General features: G+C 37.0%; 1 protein-coding gene across 5 annotated transcripts in view; it reads left to right on the top strand.

Moving 5' to 3' along the window:
- UPF3A (UPF3A regulator of nonsense mediated mRNA decay) overlaps positions 1 to 17,780 on the top strand; it is a 28,939-nt gene that overhangs the window by 6,972 nt on the left and 4,187 nt on the right. The window contains exons 3-9 of one of the 5 annotated variants that reach the window (XM_074909730.1): positions 3,775 to 3,881; positions 5,831 to 5,929; positions 6,014 to 6,124; positions 9,529 to 9,584; positions 9,676 to 9,834; positions 11,567 to 11,727; positions 15,100 to 15,174. In XM_074909730.1, the coding sequence (XP_074765831.1) occupies positions 3,775 to 3,881; positions 5,831 to 5,929; positions 6,014 to 6,124; positions 9,529 to 9,584; positions 9,676 to 9,834; positions 11,567 to 11,727; positions 15,100 to 15,174 (768 nt within the window). Of the gene's footprint in view, positions 1 to 3,774; positions 3,882 to 5,830; positions 5,930 to 6,013; positions 6,125 to 9,528; positions 9,585 to 9,675; positions 9,835 to 11,566; positions 11,728 to 15,099; positions 15,395 to 17,780 lie in introns of all 5 variants that reach the window. The other 4 variants (XM_074909766.1, XM_074909756.1, XM_074909748.1 and 1 more) reach the window with 4 other exon arrangements.

The following is a 17,780-nucleotide window of genomic DNA, read 5'->3' as shown; positions in this document are numbered from 1 at the left end:
TGCCCCTGAATGCACAGCAGAAAACAAAGAAACAGTGTGTTGTACTGAAAAAAATGTGTACAGTGAGACTCATTTGGGTTATTTCCATAGAGATTGATCCAAGTGATATCCCAGAGATGCCAACATCATGTGCAGTGCATCAGTCCAAAAGATGATACGGATGGAAAGCAGCATTATAGACAGCAAACATGGCAAAATAGAACCAGCTGTCTGATTATAAAACTAACCATGCAACCTCAAAACTGAATTTCAAATCCCAAAAGAAATCTATGCTGGTAGATACTTTAAAAAAGGAGGAGGCACATGAGTTCAATGGCCCTTCTGTAGGACCAAGCTGGAAGGCAAAATCCTGAAGAGCAAAAGCTGTATTTTATCCAGTAACTGCCGAATACAAATTACAAAAGTAAAACAGGAGTGTTTTTTCCTAGGAGAGGGTATTAGCCACAGGGTGCCTGTGGCCTTGTGAAGTCCTGTGCATTTTTGGCTGCACAGTCATGCTGGTGAGTTCTAGGTGGACAGGTGAAGAGGGAATCCAGGGTGGGGAGCAGCAATTGGAAATCAGGTGTTTGAAACCCAGAGTAAGAGATGGTATTTTATACGCCGGCCAGGGCTAAGCATTTCCAATTCAGTAAGTTTAGTTAGCTTCCCATTTAGAGAGTGAATTTTATGCATTTTTTTAGGCACACTACTCACTTTGCTGGGTAAGAAGCCTAAGACAGGGTCCCTGATGCACAGTGATCAGGCTTTTATGCACTAAGTGCTAATTTGCGCTAATTTGACAGCTAATTTGCCCGTGTACAAGAACCAGCTCTTTATTTGTATAAGTGGCTCCATCAGAAAAGGAACCTGTAATTGCTAAGCATTTTCATAGCTATATTTCTACAACCTCCTACCCTGATGCATAGCAACAATAATGGACGTCTAATCCTATTTTATTGTGCTTCTGTGCACATCAGTGTCCTACTGCACACAAGCATGCTTTTATATTTTTGTATGTTTCTGCTGATGTGAGTGAAGTTCTTGAAAATGTTGATAATGTGTAGCAACAACATTGGATCCCTTATTTGCAAGTAAATTCTAAACCTCTGCTTCCCAGTCCCTTTTGTATATTTCAGACTCAGTTTTTTCTTAGTAATAAATGCTTAATAACTGTATCGAATTTTTCTCTGTTTTGAAGGATACTCTGGTAAATCTCAGCTGAAAATGTTAGAAAAACATTATGTTGTGTACCAGGAAAAGATTGTGTTGCCAAAGCAGATGAAACAGATGGCGGTGTACATACTAGAGGAAACGAGGAAGGAATAAGTCTTTGTATTTTCAGTTCAGTTTCATAATAGTTATGTGGCCAACCATAAGGTTCCAAGTTACTGCAGAAAAAGAAAAATTCAACTATAAGATGAAGCTGTTTGCTGTGCATTGAGACAGAGAAGTGCCACAATAATGTAGTGGCTGGGACATTTGTCTGAGTTCTAGTCTTTGATGTATGGAACATTTTGGTATTTTACAAAAACTGGAAATGGATAAAACACCAAAATAGTTGTTTAGGCTAGGAACTGAAACTCAGTTTCTTAATCTCAGATAATAATAACTGGGTTGAAAAATAATGCTCCCTCAAGATTCCTGGGTTTGTCCTGTGAATCTTTAGCACTTCAAGTGTATAATCATACCAGTCTCTAACATCAGGCCACATTTAATTTAAACATCAAAGAACGTGAAACAGAAGAATAATCCTGGTAATTTGACAGAGAAGGAAGTTTACTTTTTCTCAGGAGCCACCAGCTATCAGACTTCTTCACTGTTCCAGCCATTAGGCAGCACAGACATTTCTTTCAGCACAGCTATAGATTGCCAGAATAAAATTTCTTCCTTTACATATACTTTTATGCCTTTTTAAAATATATTTTTTTAACTGTGTGAAAAGTGTTACATTTCTTCTTTTTTCTTTTTGCTTTGAAACCGATGAGAAGGAAGCTGACTTGTGACATCAGCTTTGCATCTTAGTGGTAGCTCCACAGCCACCCTCCAGATACCTTGTGTTGCATGTGTCAACTGGAGGTTTGCAAATCTGATCACAGAAGATTCCGCAGGGTTTGCAGAACCCCGTGACAAAACATAGCCACGTGTCACCGTGCTCATTTGGTCGAGCTGCCTGGAGGTTGCTTGCAGGCTGTCTGTAGCTGTGTGGCATCTGTGTAGGCTGCGGCTCATGAGGGAGCATGCCAGGACAGTATGCCCTTCAGGACTGCTTTGTGTCAGCAGCATAGCCCTAGCCGTGCCCTAGCAGGCATTTCTGTGGTTACCTGCTTATAGTTCAGTTTGCTCGGTACTATTCCCATCCTAGGATGTCAAAATATAATGAGTATATATGGATGAAATAGCTCTGCCTTGGAATTAGATGGTTTATCCTCTGCATGCTGTAGAAAAACTCCGTAGCTGGTATTTGCAAAATACCTAAACGAAAAAAAGCCCTCAAGTTTTTTTGAACATTTATCCTGGCTACAATATCAAACACAAATTTGGTGGGTGTACAAAATCACTGGTTAGTTATTGACAGCACTGTTCTTCATGGTCACCCTCTAACACCCGAAGTAGAATCTGTATGGATGCACACTTGAAAAAGAAAAAATGACTTGGTTTGTTGAAACTGTGTTGCTTTAAACTGCCACATGCATGGATCCTGTGATCCAACCCATATTTTTGTGCTTTCTCACTCATTGTGAAATCTGATTCTGCAGTAGTTACAGAACTGAAATACAGTTAAAACTCTGTGTGTTTATTGTCTCCTGCTGCTGGTGGTGAGTTTGTCTGAAGATGGGCCAAGTGTGGCAATAGTATTATGAACACAGGTATTTTAAAGTTATGTGTTCAGGTATGTTAAAAAACCTGGTGTAATACGTAGCCATCATTGAAGGCCGTTTAAGACAAACTGTTTTATATCACGTTTGCAGGGGTTTAAGGCACGTACTTAGCTGTTTCAATAACTTAGCTGATGGGTGGTAATTCATTAAATTACCTCAGTTTCCCTGTGGTTGGTGGTGTGCCAGCCCTGAGATTTTTATCAGGTACGTTAAACATTTACCCTTGGAGTGGGATCTATGCCAATAAATTTTTGAAGAATCAGAATTATTTTAGGTAAGTCCCTGCTCTTTCTTTTGCTAGAAATGCTTTGGATTTTCACGCTAATGGTTCTTCACAGCTAGACATTGCATATATATTAATACACATGTATGTCAGATGGAGTTTATTTGTACATAATTCAGTGGATTATCTTGCCAATTGTTAGGTTATTTGATCATTCTTAAAGGTGGAAATCTCTTTAAATACAGTGACAACTTGGCAACTGCCCTTTCACTGGGAAGTTTTACTTACCTTCTCCTGTTTCAGTGACAAAAGACCTTCTTAGCATGCCCAAAAAGTTCCCCAAAATTTTATGTCCCAAATTACCCAATATTCATATCTCTTAAATCATTAAATATTAGACTTAAAGCTTTGGTCCTGCACATTTGAAGCATATGTTTTGCAATTTAGGGAGACAAAACCAACAGGAAATATTAGTTCAGAATAAATTGCACAGTTGCATCCAGGAACTCAGTTTTCAGTTACTTTTTGTCATAAATATAGTGAGATATGTCTATGTAAAGACATCAATATGTTTAAGGCAGCCATTTCTCAAAGAAGATGAGAATGGCAGTGTGCTCCTTCTAGTTTTACTTTTTTTTTGTAGTACTAAACAGAATAATAAATAACAGAAGTTAAAATTGTTTCTTGTTGCAGCCTTTATCCTCATCTCTACTCAAGAGCATACATTAACTTTAGAAATCCTGAGGACATCCTTCTTTTTAGAGATCGCTTTGATGGCTATGTCTTCATTGATAATAAAGGTTGGACTATTTGTAATAAGTGTGCATATATACATATACCATTTTAGAACATTAATTTACTTTTTTGCTATTTATGCCAGTTCTTTTTCCTCAATGTATGGTTAATTACATAAAAATATATGAAAATCTAGCACTTAAAATATAACGAAGTGCAAAATACATTTGTCCATGTAGTCTTGCTTGTCTGTGGTATGCATGCCTTATTTGTATTCTTGTACCTTAAGCAGTACACTATCAAGATCCTATTAAGAGAAATACCTTATGCAAGCTTCAAAATTCATCACAACAGTAATAGAACACATTGCAAGCATGAATCATTACATCTTCAGTGCGTTTCTGTGAGATAAAGTTGTGCCACTTATTCCCATTTTGAAAAAGCAAGACAAAAACTTGACTTCATCTTTGTGGTTGCCCACTTTTTGATATGTACAGCTTGACTTTTTAGAGCATTTGCAGACATCTTGAGTTGAGTTCCAAGGAGGAAGAGTGACAGAATTGGTTGCCATCTTTAAAATGTTCAGTCTGCAAAAGTTTGCCCAACAGTAAACTCTGTAATGTAGGTGTGTAGTGTGAAAGTAGCATGAACAGCCATAGCCAAAAAATGGTGCTTTTCCTTTAGCAGTTCCTTGCCTCAGTCACTCATACCGTCTGTAAAAAATCGCATGGGTTTTACAAAACAGACATAGATTTGTGGATTTCTTGTATAGACATTGTCTATTCTGTACACTCAGTGTTGTGGAGGTCCTATGAAAAGTAGTCCTGTCCACTCTTACTGGAGAGTTGATCTCTGAAGAAGCTGTCTGTCTAACAAATTCCTCTTCAGCATTTCCCACCTGAGGTATTTTGTAGGCTTCTAACGTTATCAGATTTGGATGGATTTTCCTAGAGATGGAGAACAACACATTGCTTACATTGTGTGATTCCCAGATTTCAAATTTTGGCTGTTTAAGGTGAAAAAATGGAAAGAAACTATTTTTATGATTCTGCCAAGACTTCACTTTGCCTAAATTAGGAATATTCTTCAGTGTTATGCTGGACTGAAGCCAGAATATTCTGTACATTGCAAAACTGAGCTTGGACCCAGCTGGCCAGTTTGACATGAGCGTTTGTGCAAATAGCACAGGTTTTAATCACAGGTCCCCTCTGGTGAGGCTTGTGGCAGCATTGCATTTATGAGGCTAAAATTAAAACAAGCATTACCAGATTCAGTTAAGGTTAACAAATTTTGTAGCAATTCAAGCCAAGTTTTCAGTAGACTTGAGCAAAGCGTAATCTTGAACCTGCTGCAAGTGGAAATCAGGCAAAATTCAAAAGCAGTTCTGACTCCAGTCTTTAAGACAGAATTCAAACCAAAGAATCCATGCCAGTAAACACAGGCAAAACCTTGTGTAGTCCATCAAAAACAGAAAATCAGAAGTTTCACACAATTCTATGTGCTGAGTTTTACAGTTTTGGTTCTGAAAGTAGGCGGTATGTTTTGTTATTGCAGATTACCTGGCATTTATTTATTTTTTAAGCTTTCTGGCAACAAAACTTTACAGAAGGAACTTAATTGTTTCAGATTCAGTTCCCAGTAGTACTTACCAGGCCGTGATTTTATGTAGATTTTTCTAATCAATGAGTATCTACGAAGAATTAAAAGGGAATTATAAATGACAATGCAAGAATTTTACTGTGCAACAGTAGTCATGTTTTGACAATCTTTGTTAGCATGTCCAAAAAATATCTAATGTTTACGTATATAATTAAAATATAAATGTATTTTGGTTTGAATCAAAAATATTGCTACATGTAATTTTCTGTTAGAAGTTTAGGATGGGATTGTAGAAACATTCACCTTGGATCTCAAGTAAGACTGCCCAACACAAGTTTCAAGAATTTTGAAAACCTTACTTGAGTATAGGGATTATTTCTCCTCCTCAAAAAATTAAGCATTGATCTCTTTTAAGGTTTGGAGTATCCTGCAGTGGTTGAATTTGCTCCATTCCAGAAGATTTCAAAAAAGAAGCTGAAGAAGAAAGATGCCAAAGCTGGGAGCATTGAAGACGGTAAACATATTTTCTTGGTGTCACAGTGGAAAATCTGTCATGCATTGCAAAGTATTAACATAATTCAAACATTTTTCTTCACAGATCCAGAATATAGGAAATTTTTAGAGAGTTATTGTGCTGATGAAGAGAAAATCTGTGCCAATCCTGAGATTCTTTTGGGAGAGATTGAGGCCAAAACAAGGGAACTCATTGGTCTGTTTTCTTGATTTTTCTTATTACTGAGAATATTAAATATTTTTATATCTTTATGATATTACCTGCAAGAGCTGACCTGTTCAGTCTAACAGATTGAGAATATTGCAGTTAAATTTTTGTTATCCAGCCAAGTAGTGGCAGGAAACACCCCACCGATTCTTTTAAGTCTCTATGCATGGAATCACTTGACTTCACTGGAAGTTTTGCATGCACAGTGGCTTCAGAAATAGGTCCTTGATACTTCTGCATACTTACAGATTTATTAAAAGATGGAAGATTTATTTTCAAAAGAGAGAATAGCTGAATACTTAATATTATCGATCCCTGATACTAGCTGCTTTTATTGAGAAGCATGAAATGATCTTTGTTCTCACAGTCAAGATTCTGCAAAAGCTTTGAAAGTAAGGCAACACCTTGTTTTCTGTATGCATGCAGCATGACTGTCAGAGTCTTGGGGGGAATCTTTAGTAAGATCAACACTGAAATCTCCAATGCCAGTATGGAGCTTTCAGGTTGACATGGACTATTGATGTGCTGTATCTCCAGGTGACAACATGTAGAACACTTACTGTTTCCCTAGGTGTGACAGTCAAGTAGGGAAAAAAAATCGTTCTTTGCTATTATTTCTTTACAGTGTAAGAGTAGCCACCGCTTTTTATTAGAATCATAGAATAGAATCATAGAATCATTTAGATTGGAAAAAACTTTTAAGATCATTGAGTCCAGCTGTAAGCCTGAACTGCGAAGTCCACCACTAAACCATGTCCCTAAGTGCCACGTTTACACATCTGTTAAATACCTACAGGGATGGTGTCTCCACCACTTCCCTGGGCAGCCTGTTCCAGTGCCTGACAACCCTTTCAGTGAAGAAATTTTTCCTAATATTCAATCTAAACCTCACCTGGTGCAACTTGAGGCCATTTCCTCTCTTATCTCTTGTTGCAGATGTTTGAGAGCTGACTGGAGAGATTTGGAACTTAGACAATTTAGAGGAAATTGAAATGTTAGAAGTATGGACATTTAGATAATTCTGTTATTAATAAAACTTGTTTGTTGCTCTTCTAGATAGGGAAGTTCCCCAACAAATTTTATTTACACCAAACCTTCCCTAGTATTTGGCAGTAGAGTAAAAGCAGTCAAAATTTTCTAAGAAGTTTGCAATTTCAAGAAAGATTATTAACTTAAAAATATCAATGAAAATGATTAGTCTTGAGAGCTGCAGATTTCTGAGTAACAATATTGACTGAAGGCAGCTTTACATTAAGGGTTTTAATGTTTTGTTTATGTTTAATCACAGGAAATCAAATTAGTTGCTTTTTTTTTTTTGCTATTTAAAACTGTGGCTGTTGCTATCAGTATAAAAACGAACATTACTTCAGTGAATAGCATGTTTATAGAAAAATTATATATGGGTTTAGTTGTATGTCCAGTTTCAAAGGTGTTATTCCTTACTGAAGTCAATAAAAAACATGCCCAGGACTTTGTTGGCAGAATTAGGCTTCACATTTTCAGCATTTCTCCAGGTAGTGTTACCATAAACCAACATGTTTTATGCATCACGTCAGATGCGTTAACTCATCAGTTTCAGTATGAGAGATAAAACAGATTTTCTCTGTAACAAGCTGAAGATAAGCTCATTCTTCTGGCTTGTTTGTAGAGAGCAAGATAAAATACAGAACTGCTGACACAGGTCTTCATTTTGTAATTTTCTTCTAAAATTTCTTAAACATTTTAAGAAAAACCTCTTAGATTTTTATTTGCAGTAAGGCCAGTAAATAAGATGGGTAAGATTCAGGTTTACTAAACATGTTTTTTTCCCTCCTCTTTTGATAGTACTCATCACATTGCCTCTCTCCCTTCAACTTCAAGTTAGGATTTCCGATTAAACTCTTGCTCCACAGCCTCAGTGGTGACTAGGGTCAAGTTCTGGACTCCGAGTGCAGTTTATCCTCTCCCCAGACCCTCCAGTTACAATCTGCGATCATTTTGAGCCTGTAAAAGTGCCCAGAGGCAGACACTGCTCAGACAGGGGAATTTACAGGAGCAGGAGAGAGAGGCACAGCTGCAGATCTGAGGGAGTGGTAGGGAGGGTTCTGGGGACCTAAAATTTCTCAAAAATTATGGGCAGGTGGGAGAGAGGGGTGGGAAGCATGTGAAATCTAAGGATAGAGGGAGGAAGATTTCAAATCAACAATCTTTTTTGGTTCTTGCTTTTGACCATTGATCTTTGCCAAAAATAAATACTGAATCCTATCAAACCTTCCCATTCATAACAATGTAACAAGGTTTTATCATTAACGAATGGGTCGCCCCCAGGATATTCACACTTTCAAGACAAAAACATTCAAATGTTTTGGGGATATGAGTTGTGTATAGATTTTGGCTATTACATTTCACATTTGATGAAAACTTTTTTTTTATTTCTTCCTTTTCTTTTTTTCTTTTATTTTTTCTTCCAAATCCTGTCATGCATTCTAATAGTGAAATTTTCTTCTGATTTGAGGAAGAATCCCATACATAACTGTAGAGCAATTTCTAATAGTAACCATTTTCTGTAACTCTATCCTGGGACATCTAAGACTGGCAAAATTTGTTGTAACTACTCACACCTGTAAGTACATGAATTCAAGGTTGAATTCAGTATTGACAGTCATGAATGCTATACATTAGACAGAATTTGATGATGTTCTCCAAGTTTTGTATAATTTCAGGATGGTTCAGGCAGGTGGCTTAGGCTAGACTTCAGAGTATGGAGACAGCTCTGTAACATAAGAATGTCTGTGTGATCTAGTAGATGAGGCATTTTATTTGTTACTTGGGAATCCACAGTTCTGTTGAATCTGCTGATACTTTGCTGTATCACCCAGAACGAACCACCTGTCTCTTATTCATCCCGTTTTCCCGTGGAGAGGTGAATGCTAAATGATTGCTAAATGGAAATACTATATGAGAATTAAAATGTTTCCTTCATGATGTACTTAGAAATCTGGGATTGAAAAGTGCTATGTGAGATTACAGTATGTGGGCTGTATATGAACAGCTAGGTTTTGATGTACAAAATTATAGGAATAGATTCTGAACACCTTTCCTTTTTGGTGAAGTAACTGATGAGCAAGAGAAAAAAGACATTCTCTTGAACTGAAAAGATATGATTCTTAATTAAGTATTAAATTATCATGCAACATATCTCTGTTGCATCTAACCCTAATAGCAAAAAAGCAACAAAATGTTTCTAAAGGAGATTGATGGGAATACCTTCAAAAATATATTAACCAAACAAGTTTATTAATTATTTAGCTCCCTTGCAGATAAAGCTAGAAAAAAGGGGTTAGTACTGAAGTAAAGAAATGAGTACATATTTTAGGAGTTGAACACTACATCACAAATTTTTTGTGTTTTAGCTAGAAGAACAACACCCCTTTTGGAATATATTAAAAATAGAAAATTAGAAAAGCAGGTACGTTCAGACTTTTGCCTGAAGTTCAACATTTATGTTTCACATGTTTTTTTGGTGGACAATTTACAATTAATTATTTTGACCTCTTCAGAGAATACGAGAAGAGAAAAGAGAAGAACGAAGGCGGAGAGAATTGGAGAAGAAACGTCTGCGGGAGGAAGAGAAAAGGAAGCGCAGAGAAGAAGAAAGACGTAAAAGAAAAGAAGTGGAGAAGCAAAAGAAAATTTCTGAAAAAGAAATAAGGATCAAGGTACCTTAATGAAAAAAGATTATTATTCTCTTGGAGTTATCCAGAAGTTCCTTTGGTATCTCACTGTTTATTTAGTGTACTACAGTACAGTGCGGAGATACCAAACCATTTTTGACTGGAAGGGAGAATAATTTAGGGCTTTGACTAAGTAGCGTCGTTTGAAAGTATGACTCATTGCCTTAGGTACAACGATGTGCTGATGCAGTTACAGCAGGTAACTCAGATATCTTTATACAATACTGCCACATTCTATGCCATCATAACCTGACAGAACCAAATTGTTCTGTGCCAGCGTATCAGAATATTATTGCACATATGTCTTTAACACTCTCTGTCATGTAAGTCTTCATCTAGCCATATGTGTGGAGAGCTTTTTGTGTATATTCTCAGAACTGATGCATTCTAACAGTATGTTTTAACCAAGTTATAACAAAGTCTTGCTAATTTCAGACTGCACTGCCTTATAACAATCAGAATGGATGTGCTTTTAATGACTTAGGCGGGTGTATTTTGCGTGATTAAGTCTGGACATTTAAAACTTTATTTGTATAAGATGACATAGATAAAAAACTATTAATCTGATCTAAATTTTGTGGTATTGGAAAGGCTTTATAGGCTGTTTTGAAGAGGAAAATTGGTATGAGCCTGTAGCTTAACACAAGGACACACAGACTCACTCCAGATCTTGTGGTGGGGAGAAGCCACAGACCTTCTTTTCTCTTCCTGGACAACAGTTTCTTTTACCTGAATGTATAAAAATAGTAAGTTCTGAAGCCAAATTACAGATTTTTCATATCTTGGCATAAAAATAATCACCAATCTAGAAATTCAAAAGAAAGGGACTTTAAAATGTATTACCCAAAATTGGTTATCCAAAACCTCCCAGTATTTATGACATATTTGTGGTGATGTTGCCTTGAAAGTTAGTTCTGTCTCCAAAACAAAAGGAAAATACTACCTGAGGGAAACGTTACAGAAGTTTTAAATATTGGAAAAGAGTAACCTGTGCTCATTTCAGAAAAACTCGTGGATTAAAAAGACTGATAAAGTGTTTTGCTTATTCCTGAAATGTTAGAGAAATAGTTTGAGACAGTTGGTCTTTCTATAAAGATAATTCCTGTAACACTAGACACTGCTCAAGCCCTCTGTGGGTTATTTGTTGTGAAAGTAACAGTCGTCTTGGAAATCTCTAAGGTGAAAATGTGATGCGATCTTTTCTGCTAATATAATTTTTTTTCCTCAGGTTGCATTTCTGTCAGGGTGTATTTATACTAAGCACATACTGCTATCCAGTCTATCCCAACTAGTTCATGAGGCACACATTTTATATATAATATTTCCAGGAGTGAAGTATTAATCCTGCTGTCTTTGTAGCATTGTAGAGGTTCTACTTCCTACTTTATTGGCAATAGTATTGAGCTCTGTTATATGATTTCTAAGAAATCATAGACCATGATAATGTCTTTATATATAAAACTCAGAAGAGTAGGTAAGTGCTTTCATCTTTAAAAGTGCGCAGTTGAATGCCTGTGAATGACTCTCACTCCTTAGCAAAAGTAAACTACCCTTCTAAAATAACTTTAAATGTCATACTTTGTAAAATACATTCCTAGTATTTAAATAAGGTATTTTCAGTCTTAATAGGTTACTGATATATTTAATACATTGTTAAAATATCTGTTACAACAGAGGAGAATAATTTTACATCATAATATAAACAAATATCCCTTAGCTTCTCAAGAAGCCTGAAAAAGGAGATGAACTGTCCAGTGAAAAGCACAAAGAAAAAGGTGAAGAAGCTGACATTGAGGAAAACAAATGGGATAAATCCCCTGGATCTGGGAGCATAAAATCCAAATCTTTGGAGGCTTCACTAAAAGAACTTAAAGAAAAGTAAGTAATATTTATCTTTTAGGCTTCAATTTAGATCCTAAATGCTTTCATCTGAAAGCTTAAACGTAAGTGGTGCATTGACTGTGTGTTTTGTCAGCAAAGAACTTATTCCATTCTGTGTGTGAACAAATCTCTCACTGTCTTTTTTGTAAAAGGTGTTTAGTAACAGCTTACTGACCTGATGGCAGTATTAGGGGATGCAATTTGGTTTTTGTGAAATGTTTTGAGATACCAGATTGGAAGGATTTCTGCGTGAAAAGTCATTCAGAGTTTCATTGTTATTTCACCTGTTCCCCATCAAGAGCTGAGGTAAGGCCCTCCTTCCACTACTGATGTCAAAGACTAAATTGGTTAGGATGCCTTGCTTTTCCTGCACACTTGGTTTTGCTGCCATACATGTATAAATGTGTTTGATAAATGGCAGAATAGTTGAGGTATGAATGATGGCCTTATGACAGGTACATGCAGAAGGCTCTCTCTGTCTCCCACTGCCTTTTGTGTTACATATGTAATAGTAGGAACAAGAGTTACAGCTCAGTTGTACTACTACTGTAGCCTGGAAATGTCTTACAGATGTTTTTTTAGCAGTTGGTTCTCTCTCTTGTCCTTTGGTATGTATGTCCCATCGCAAGCAGGATTCACCCATAAGATATATATGATACATAACTAAGAATAATATGCTGCTGACATAAACAATACTTTGTTCTTCAGTAGAGGTTTTCTGCTAAGCTCTTAGCTCTTACTACTTTGTAGTACATAAGGACAATCTTGAGCATTTAAATAAATTACCTAAGGCATTATATATAAAGTATTAGGGGAGGTTTGGATTGTGCTCTAGGAGCCTTGCAGGCTACCTGCCTTTTCTGAGTAGTTTAAATTTTACCTTTGTCCATAAAGGTTCTTGATTTTTATGAAAAGTATGCAAGAGCTGCAAATGTTCTCATAATGGCAAATAGAAAAATAAAGAAACTTTGAACACTGGAAAATAAACCCACTGAATTTGCTAATTGAAGAAATGGTTCACTAATAATGTCCTACATGGATTATTCATATTTTTTTTGTCTCTAAGGACTTCAAACATGGGCTCAGTGTTTCAGTAAGTTGAGTATGTCCTGAAAGATGCTGAAAACTTCCACTCTCTTCTCTAATGGAAATTGAAGGTATTCAGCAACTCTTTTGCTGATGTTCTTCAACAAAGGAAACAGAATAGGGTCAACAGAAACACTTGCAGGGGCAAATCAGTTTTTTCTTAATAAGGCTTTTTATGTGTTAAGCTTTTGGTGGTGCCATATAACATTTTTACTATTGATCCTGTAAATTTAATAAGGAATTAATGTAGATTTTCCAGGTGTAAACCAGAATCCTTTTGGCCCTGCAGGTTCAGTAAGTGTTACCTTGTCTTTCCAAGTGCTCACTTCATCATGATTATTACTGGGTGGGATTAGGTAGCAAGCTATGAGCTATTTCAGCTGGATCGAGAATGAAAGTTGAAACTACTTTGACTCAGAAATCAGTAATAAACTAACTTCCAACTCTACATGCAGGAGACTGAATTGCCTGTTTGAAACCATGTTTTAAGGCTCAGTAGCAATAGCTTTCTACCACAAATTAAAACCTCAGCAGGTGCATGAGTGTACATGCTCACATAAGGATTTGAAACTACACCAAACAGAAGTATGCTTCCATTCCCTTTACTTCCATTCATTTCTGCTCTCTCTTTCTCTGGCTGTGTAACTTTCTCTTCTACCTCCACTTGCTTACTCGGTTTTCACTCTTCCCTGCCTGATTGCTGTGACTGAATTTTAGAAATCTACTTTACCCACTCTTGACTGGAGTTTGTATCCCTGTCACCTGCCTACCTCCACGTCCATTCCTTCCTCTCCCACAGTAACAGGCAGGGGAAGAGACAGGTACCAGGCAACGCAATGGCAACAAACTGAGATGTGACTCTCTGGCTTTTTGGAAGGTCATGCTCTGAGCCTTGATAGGGCTTGGAGTTAGTGTCTAGAATAGTATATATTAAGCATGAAACAAAACAACTTACAGCCACATACCCCTTGAGTGTTAACATAGGATTTTATATATAGCTATCCATGCTACACGTACAGTATCTCTGTAATTGAGATTAATTCATGTGTCTGTGACAGCTGGGACGTTGCTTCCTCTTGGTGAATGTGTTATGCTGACACAAGCACAGTCTTGCCAAATGCTGAATAACTTACCTGTCATTCAGGTTTTGTTGCTGACCTCCAGCTCTTCGCAAGATGAGGCCTCTTTCTAGGCAGCCCCACCGATGCCCAAGTTCATGGCAGAGGCTGACAATTTTCACAGTTTTGTTATTTTTTTAAAAAAAGTGATATAGAAAGATAGACTTCTATTGATATTAAACCATTCCAAATGAGAAGCATATTTGATCACTACACCATTAGAAGATCTCCATCCTCTCTGATTCTGTCTGCTAATTTCCAAAATGTGAGCAGAATGTCAAATGCAACTTTCCTGTTTGAATTTTAAGTATTTATTAGTATGTAATATATAAAAGGAAATGGCCTGTATTTGTTCCTTTTAAAGTTCAATCTCCTCTGTAACCTTTCTTTGTTATTTGCAGTTTGACTATATGAGAGAAGCACCCACTTGCTGAACAGGAACAACGAAGTGAATAAGAGCTGAGAATTGTATCAGGCAGCAAAATATTGCAAACTAATAGTCTTTATAATATAAACCCACTGCAGTGTAGCAGAAATTAAGTATTATGTTATGGTAAGGTAATGTTCTTTCGCCTAAATAAAATATGCAAAGGTAGGCTACATTACTTGATGTAATAAACAAAAGCCTGGAACGTAAGTGTTCATTACAAATGCCTTCTGCAAGTTGTGATGCCAGTGAATAATTTTTATTAGATAGAGCTATAAAACTTTACAAATTGATACACAATACCTGCACAATTCCTTTGGGTCCTGAATGTTCCCATTCAAGGGAATCCTTAGATATATGAGTCACCTCAAAAACAGGCCACAAGAGCTAATCATGCAGCATGTGTTCATGTGAAGAGTATTGGGGAACTATTTGTGAGTTTGCAAAGAGGGATAGAAGTTGAAGAATGGGCTTTCCACAACAGTGGCACAGAAGTCCAGTTTTGCTTGCAAAGCTTTGTCTGCTGTTTGAACGGAATGCAGAGACAAGGTTGGGCATACCTGGATGAGATTTGGCAGAATTGCACATAGGGTCTTTTTAATGAGAAAAGAACAGTCTTGCCATACAATTTCTCTAAATACTGTTGAAGTCAGAGGAAGGCTTTTTATTGTATCCTTCAGCAGCCTTTTTTTTACTGTTAATTGCTTGGATTTTCTGTCTTTTTATACATACTCATAGGTCACAAAATGATAGTGACAAAGAGCAAAGAGATTTGGAGAGAAGATTTCGAGAAAAAGAACCTGAAAGACAAAGGTATCGATTGGATGATGGCAGAAAGCATAGAGCTCACTATGAGTTTGACAAGTTTGTGAGAAGGAATGAAGAAGAACTGAAATGGGGGAAAGGATACAACCAAGACAGAGGAAAGAAAGGGAACTACAGCTACAGCTTCACTGTGGAGGCAGTAGACAAACTGGGTAAAGAGGACAAGTGTGATGACATGGCATCCAAAAAGGAGCGCATAAGAAATAAGGTTCTTTTATTCATTTAGGATAATCTTTCATTAGTTAAATATCCTTCAAGGTCACAGGCTTTACTTTTGCAAACTCAGCATAAAGATGCTTATTCAATAAAAGCCATTCTTTATTTCATTTTCAGTAAAACCCAGACTTCTTTCTGTTGCTATCAGAGAACAACAGCAGTTAAAATACGTAAGGTTACAGGTCTCTGCTCATTCATATTTACAATACATAGAAGACTTTCTGTCTTCCTTCAACCCTAGCATTTTCAGAATGCTGTTCTTGGAAGCCTTGTATTTTATGAGTGTATTACAAATTGTTATACTTCTGATCTGTAATAAAATTTTAAAACTATGGCATGCTAGTCTTTTAAAAATGTACTTCCATTACCCAGCTCATAAAGTAATTACGTTACGGATTGGCCAGGCATTCCTCAGTAGAGGAACTATAAGGACTTAAATAAATACTATATTTATAATAGAGGGTGCAAATTCTTCAGTATTGTGTATCTGCTAGCAAGAAAGGGATGTTGTTTGGTTAGGACAAGTTATCCTCATTGTTGTTGTCAGGGAAAGAGCAGGTGCAAAACCAGTGCAAGCGGGGCGGGTAGCAGGGTGTGGAGTAGCGCTGCCCCTTATTGTCTCCCAGAGACGTGGGCATCAAGTTTTCTCAGGCTGTCTGATTTCATGGATGTGCCAGGGTCTTTTCAGGAGGTGGTTCTCCTTGTCACCCTCATTCTCATTCCCTTCTGATCCTCAGTTTTCCACAAAAGAAACACTGTTTTGTGTAGAAATTTATTCTGCATTTATTCTGCATCTCTTTCAAACCAAGTGACTGATCTGTGATGTGGGCCAAGGCTGACAAGGAGTAAACTGGTCACATGCAGAGGGAGTCTGTACAGAGCGTGTGTAGAGCAAGTCCAGATGGACTTGCTGTGTGTGTCAAGTAAGCCACCTTGTGCAGACACAGAAAGCCTGGTGTGCCCCACTTCTTGTTTATGCAAAGGTCAGCTGTGCAGTATGGGTGACATTTATCTGCATATACACGCTAGTTACTTTCCACGTATGCCAGTGGCTTAAGCTGTAGAACAGTCAGAAAAATGGCTAGTTCAGAAACAGAAGATGGGAAGACCTGTTTTCCTCATGCTTGTCGCACTGCCATTGAAATCTGCAACCTTGGAACTGGATGGTGGGTCTTGGGGGCCTTTTGTCAAGCCTTAAGAAGCTGCCTCCTTTTATTTCTTCCCATCACACTTCTGGTGACTCGCTGAGTCTCTGGATTAGTCCATACTTCAAGTGCTAGATTTGTTCCCTAAACAGAATAAGCAAAAGCAGTAAAGTTTTTTGCAGTGTGGTGACTCTTTTCCTTAGAGTATTTATCACATAGATAAGAATTAAGGGCTGAATTTTCCAACTTACCTTTAGACTTAACAATGCCAACACAAGCTTTTAGGTAGAGATTGAGCTTCTTTCTAAAGTTTGTAAGAATTAGAAAATGGGAAATTTCCAGTGTAAGCAATAGTTGTGCTAGCTTTCATGCAAACTGTGAGGTACAGAGTCTGATATGAAAAATTCTTTGGACCCTTTACCATAAACTTTCCAATGGGCACTGTTTGTGAAGTAGAAAGATGTGGCATTTCATACCACACTACAAAGCACTAACTAGAACGATCTAGTTGTATGGTCCAATAGTGAATCTTGGTATCTGGTCTAAAGAGATGAAGAAAAAAGTGGAACAAAAAAGACAAAGGTTAAGGAAAAAGAAAGAAAAAGGGAAAATGCATATTGGGAATAAGAAAAAGAACAAAAGACCAAAATTACTCTGAATTATGAAGGTAATTGAAAATTAATACAGTTTGATGTAGGACAATTTCAATGCTCTGACACTTTTAAAATAGGCTGTTTAATTTTGTCTGCTAAACTTAACACAAGATTTCAGTCAAAAAGCTCAGGTTTTGGTGAATAGGTTGCTTCATAACATTAAAAACCAGTATTTGTGAGAGTATGATACTCTTACTAGGAAAAGACTAATGCAGCAGATTTTCTAAACAGTATGTTTTATTATTGACATTTCAAGAATAAAAAGTGCTGTCAGGAGCTATGGAACATCACCATTTGCAAGTTTTAGGTGTCTTTTCCTTGTAAACTGGCTCCTTTTTCCATTTTCCAGTGACCAAATCAGTGTTTGTATGATTGGGTCACTCACAGAGCCTTGTGCATGCTCAAATTGTACTTTGTTTATTATCAGTGAGTGAATTCCCCTGCTCTCATACGCAGCATGGAAGGTATGATGAAATAGAGCAATTTTATTTTGAGATGTATAATTCAAATGTGCATTCCATGTTTAAACTGTGGACATGATGGATGATTTAAAGAGCATTACACACATATAGTTGGTAAA

Source organism: Athene noctua, chromosome 1, assembly GCF_965140245.1.
Source record: "Athene noctua chromosome 1, bAthNoc1.hap1.1, whole genome shotgun sequence".
Classification (NCBI taxonomy): Eukaryota; Metazoa; Chordata; class Aves; order Strigiformes; family Strigidae; genus Athene; species Athene noctua.
This window is presented reverse-complemented; position numbering and strand designations above follow the sequence as displayed.